This window comes from Diadema antillarum, unplaced genomic scaffold, assembly GCF_040938485.1.
Source record: "Diadema antillarum isolate AM-2024a unplaced genomic scaffold, OU_Dant_1.0 seq00002407_RagTag, whole genome shotgun sequence".
Lineage (NCBI taxonomy): Eukaryota > Metazoa > Echinodermata > Echinoidea > Diadematoida > Diadematidae > Diadema > Diadema antillarum.
Window position 1 is genome coordinate 69,810 of NW_027273018.1, and position 6,000 is coordinate 75,809.

Here is a 6,000-nt window from a genome sequence, read left to right on the forward strand (position 1 = left end):
TCCTTCCTTGGAGGAGGTAATAAAAGAGATTCACAAAGTCATTGGGTAATAGATTAACTGATTATCAATTCACATTGTGGGAATCTAGACTAATTCTTTCTTGGTGGTAGAACAAACTACAGGCCGCAGCCCTTCACATTGTAACTTCATTTTATTCTCCTTTTCCCCAACGTGATTCCTTCAGAAATGAGAATGCCAGTAAGAACTTCACCACTGACTTCCTGCAGCGGCTGTACTCTGAGGAAGGCAAACACCTCTTCACCACTAGGATGAACGTCTTGGGCCACATGCAGCAGGTGAGATGTGGGGGCTGGCTGGACCCCTGCTGGCTGGACCCCTGCTGGCTGGGACCTAGACCTGTCTGAAAGCTTATCAGTAGTTTCATAATTCCTAGCTTGTTACTGTATTCTGTGTCTGCCTGTCATGGACTATTAGGAGTATGCTAATCTCTTGTTTTTGTATGACATGATGTGCCTGCTTGGACCATTTGATTACTATTCTTAGTCACCTTTTAATAGGAAATCGCAAAAGGGCAGAATCATTTGCTTGTTTTCCAAAGTGTGTCTGCGTGTGGACCACTTCACCGGGTTTGCCCCCTTGCTCTTCCTCAGAAGTGAAGTAGGATCTATTATACTTACTATTCCTCCTGTTCCTTCTTTTCACTATGTGCCTTCTGCTCATCATCACAATATTTTGTTCATATCAACTTTAGTTTCTGTGATTGTAGTAGCATAGTAGAAATAGTAATAGTCCTCACATGCATACACTTGGTCTAAGTCAGGTTGTGTCAATGTCATGCCAGACATTTCTACGCCGAGTGTTATTTTGTGTTTCCTCTTTTCAGGGTGGGAGCCCCACCGTGTTTGACCGCAATCTGGGAACCAAGCTGGGTGTTAAGGTCTCAAACTTTCTTCAAGAGAAGGTCCAGGAAAACTGCAAGGATGGTAAGTGAAGCATGCTTGACTTCCAATTTCAAACACCGATATACAAATGAGCTTGTCTTATGGAGTTTTAAGAACGTATGAAAACTTCTGAGCCATTACCAGATTCTAAGAAAAGACACAATCTCCAAATGGAAATGAAATGGATGTTGCCCATTTGAATATCTGCTCAAAGTGTAATCATACAGCCAAACTAAAATCTCTGCATTGTACATTAAGAAGAAATGCTGAATTACAGATAGAGGATAAATGAAGTGTACCAAGTAATATATCAATATATCAGATATGTATGTGCTGAATACCAATGCTGAATTATGGATAGAGGATATATATTATGAAATACTTAGAATATGTGTTATACACTAATGCTTGATTATAGATAATGTGTAATACGTTGAAAATGTGTTATACACTAATATTGACACCCCTCCAATATTTTTGTACAGGGGTTGTGTTTACGGATTCAGCCTCCACAGCATGTCTCCTCGGCATTGTGAAGAGAGTCGTTGGTTTCACACCAGTGGCTGCCCTTGAACCAACAACAGACTTTGAGTAAGTCATAGCATTATAGAAAAATAAACAGACTTTGGTCACTCAAAGCACTTCAGGACATAAATATCAGTTCAACTTCAGAGCAACTCAGGGAGAGGGAATCCATATTACCGATACTGTAAAACATGATTTATTCGCGGCATGAAATTTTCGTGAATTGGAGACCATGGCCTTTTTCGTGGCATGAAATTTTTGCGGATTGCCTCTGGCATTCAATGCATATAGTGTAGACAAGAACTTTCACGTGCATTTTAATTTCGTGAATCTTGGCACTTGCGAAATCAAAATGCTCGCGAACATTCCTTGTTTTACAGTATTCATAAAGTACCAAATGAAATGATCACTGAAGTCAAGTCAAATGGTATAGATATACAATTTAGCAGAAATTAAGTCTCAATTCTCTATGGTGTTGTCTATGAGAGGAAATCCATATTATTTGTGAGGTACCAAATGAACTGAAATAAACACTAAAGTCAAGTCAAATGGTGTAAATATATTTATAGTAGAAATTAAGTCTCAATTGTCTATGGTGTTTATGTTTTCAGTCAAATTGTTTGTTGGGGCAGGTCAGGAATATCTTATATTTGTTGCTGACATGGGGTTTTGTTTTTGTTTTGTTTATTCAATTTGAATCTTATTTTCTTGCAGGCATCGCATACCCAAAAAGCAGTGGTGGATTAAATTGCGCCCTCTTCTGAGGATTCTTGCCAAGCACATGGAGATCTACGTAGCTGAGACAGAAGACGTACCCCAGCCAGTGGAGTAGATGACATGACAGCTATCAGCCATGGTGCTGTCTGCTGTGTGTGCTGCAGTACATTAGGAGTGCTATTACAATAGACACGTACAGTATTGAGAAGTGTTGGTGATTACTTTGTTCCGTGAGGGAGCTACAACCATTGTGCAAACTCAGCATAAGTGTGATGTGATTATCATGGCTATTGGTACTGACCTCTTGTATTGCCCAACCATTGTCAGTTGCAGCAGCCTTACCCATGCATACAGACACCTCCACCTTACACCAACAAAGCACAAAGTCTTGCCTCGCACCTATATCTGTTGTGTGCCAGTTCAACAGCATTAGTTTGGTTGAAGACTAACGCTCCCTGTTGAGTGGGCTTTGCCGTTCTATATTTGCATTATTACAAACTACCAGGTTCAGACTCTATGCTCCATAACATGTTCATTCCATCTTTCCTTTTTGCAACAATTGTTCATAAAACATGTCTTGACTTTTTCACATCAAATCACTCCTATGCATGGTGGTGAACTGGGCTTGCTTACTGATAATATCATAGCTCTCTGCAATGTCCCTCTTATGACACTGATTTTCACAGCATAAGAGATGGCTTGTTATGATTTTTAATAGATTGTGATGCAAATTAGGTTGATGGTATAATCAAAAGCTGACTTTTGTTTGCAGTGATATAGCAGCATACAAAATTTGAATTGATGTGTTGCTTTAATGAAAATTGAAGCCATATCATGTGGGTTTTCCTTCACAGAAGTTTGGTTTATTTGTTGTTGTTTTTTAATTTGAAAAGGGTAGGTGTATTTTGGAATGCATTGATGTTGATATTTTCTTAGAGAAGAATATGTATTATGATATGGAATGATACATAGATCTCTAGAACCAGTTGATTTTTTCTCCCATCAAATGTGTGCATGTTGTTTGTTGATTTATATTTGTTTTATTTCAAATCAGATGCTCTCAAAGAAGTTACAGTTTATGTTGTGCCCATGACAAATATTTCCAGGAAGTTTGAAATCACTTTTTTTTTTTTCTAGTATCATTATCAGGTGAACATTTCCCCCATTTTAAATCACTATGTATGATACAGTGTCTCAGCAGGTTAGAAAGGCATTAGAGCCATTAGCGTAATGCCCTTATAAAGTGGATACAAAGAAAATTACTTGTTCTCAAGCTGTCCCTCATTTTAGCAGATGACTGGTAGAAAGGGCTTAGACAGTAGAATGTAAGGTGAATGGTTGTCCCATGGTCAAAGTTGCTCAGTATGATGGGAAAGATTTTAATAAATGTGTACATCATACGTACGCCATAAAGTGCAATGGATAAGTCATTACTCATAACCAACCATGCAGACAAGAAAAAAAAAATCTCTTTTGAAAAATGGCATTGAAATGTGCTGAATTTTTCAATTAGAAGATGGACCGAATTACAACTCACACTAAGGCTTATGAAATAGAATCTTGCTGCCAGGTATTGAAAGTGTATTTCTCTTTGTAGTGGTAATCATTGAATGCATGTTTATATATAAATCTTCAGCCCTTTCAGGAGCTTTATGCATGTACACTTTCGATGATGCAGTTATTTATGTGGCATGAATGCCAGATTATGGTGTCTATGTTGTATTTACAAGATCCCCCATTTCCCAGTACTCTTCCTATAACAGGCAGTTGACTGTTGTGAAATGTGCAAATCTGTTTTGAAGTTATGAAATTCGTGCATGTTATTTATTAACTGTAGCCTTGTGCAAGTATTACATGCTTTGTAAGTCAGATATACATTAAAAGGAACAGGCAATTGGTCACTATTGCATCCAATACAGTAAGTTGCATGGTCATACTTTGTGTTATTAGCAAATGTGCCTGTTGCACATAGAAATCAAAAGATATACCAGGTAAGACCTAGTGATGTTTTGTGTGCCAAATGTATTTGTATATATGCAGAGAAAATTACATTTAGGAATTTACACTGTACCTTGAGGGTGTGAACTGTTTTCTCCTCCACTTCTGGGACATGTTCTTTAGTGTCACATGACTTTCACATAGCAACAGTTAAGACAAATGGGTACTATTCCCTGAGTAAGTCTTCTGACTTAAAACTGTTGAATTTCATCATTCCTGGATGGGAGGTGATCCTCATTGATGACTGGGGCAAATGTGATGTGAAGAGAAATCAAATACAGCCTTGAAGGGAGACTACTCTAAGTCCCGTTGTTTCTTATGAATGTCCAATGTGCATGTCACCATGGCAAACAAACTATCTCCTTGTATTTACCGTGTGTGAAAAGGCAGTTCATGGCAGAAATTGAATATATGTAATATAGCAGAAAACTGAATGCACCCACCTAGGTATTTTTTGCTCTTTTCACTGGTTGGTTTTTATATTTAAGTGAGTAATTCTATGTATTGTGAAGAGATAAGAAAGTGAACAGATATTTGACACCTTGCGTACATGCATCTGTCCACTTCAAAACTGCCGGCAACAGAAAGAATCTCAGATTTCTTCTTCTTTTTTTTTTCTATATTTACGAGTTTGTATTTACTTACACTGTAGATTCATGAGATTCTGAATGCAATGTACCACTTCCCTCATGTGTAAAGAATTCTATACTGCTAGAGTGAAATAGCATGGATTGCATTATTTGTACTACTGCTTTATTGTTCGTTTATGTTTGTACCTGTAGTCTGCTTTGATTTTGTTGTAGGTCTTTCATAGTTGATTGCAAAATGTTGTATATTACACATAGGTTCCATGGTATGTTAAATTTTTCATTGTAAATCTTTTAAAGGAACTGAGAAAACAAAATGATATTGAATCTAAAGTTTCGTGATTGTCATAGGGAGAATCTACATTAATGTAGCAATGCAAATGTAAAACGATACTTTCATAGTTGCTTTTATGTAGATCTATGTATTTTCTGATGAAATGTGGTGAAGTTTTTGACCATAGAAATATTCTATCTATGCAGGAAATAAGACAAGAGAAAAAAAAAGAGAGCTGTAGAGCCATCCTGATTAGTATTATGGCAACTTTCATACTTTCATGACTTGTTGCTGGCATACCTAGTTCTGCGACTTCAATTCATTTCCCATTTCATTACAAGTAATATCAGTGAGAAAATGTAATTTTCATATGTTCAACCATATCTCTTACATTTGTCAATTGCACAGCTCCATTGATGGGTTCTACCAGTTACTTGAAGCATAAATAAGGTTTTTCTATATACATGCATGCCTGAACAGCACTCTGGCTATGATGTAATACTTATTATGTTGACATTGAAAGAGAGGAATTTTGACATCAAGGAAGATATAGAATCTCCTCCATTAATTTATTCTTGCTCATCCTAATAGAAAAGCACAGGTGTGATGCATTGACTTTCCTGTTTATTTGTTTTCATTGCATGTTGCTACCTTACCACGATTTCTCAACCAGCAATTTCATGTATTTACTGACACATTATTTATATTAGATATGTGTAGGTCTAAATTTTATTTGATGCAAAGAATGGCTGTACCACCATCCTATTTCAAATTTTCTTGAGATTGTATGTTCAGTAGGAATATTTAGACATTCTCAAAAATTTGCTCTCCTATGTCTTCCTTTAAAAGCAACCAGGCTGTTATGACAAATGTATCAAAACGATTGACAGATATATCTGATATGTACTGTGAATGACTCACACCAAATGTAAAAATGTCAGAACATTGTAAAGCATATAGCACAACACCTTATTGCATGTTTGGTATTGACATCCCA

General features: G+C 36.8%; 1 protein-coding gene across 1 annotated transcript in view; it reads left to right on the forward strand.

Moving 5' to 3' along the window:
- Window positions 1-3,195, forward strand: part of LOC139714746 (ATP-dependent 6-phosphofructokinase, muscle type-like) — a 28,789-nt gene extending 25,594 nt beyond the window's left edge. Inside the window, exons 19-22 of the mRNA XM_071626415.1 lie at window positions 185-296; window positions 845-944; window positions 1,388-1,493; window positions 2,142-3,195. Of these exons, the coding sequence (XP_071482516.1) occupies window positions 185-296; window positions 845-944; window positions 1,388-1,493; window positions 2,142-2,259 (436 nt within the window). The 3' untranslated portion in view covers window positions 2,260-3,195. The remainder of the gene's footprint in view (window positions 1-184; window positions 297-844; window positions 945-1,387; window positions 1,494-2,141) is intronic.
- Window positions 3,196-6,000: the final 2,805 nt, after the last annotated feature.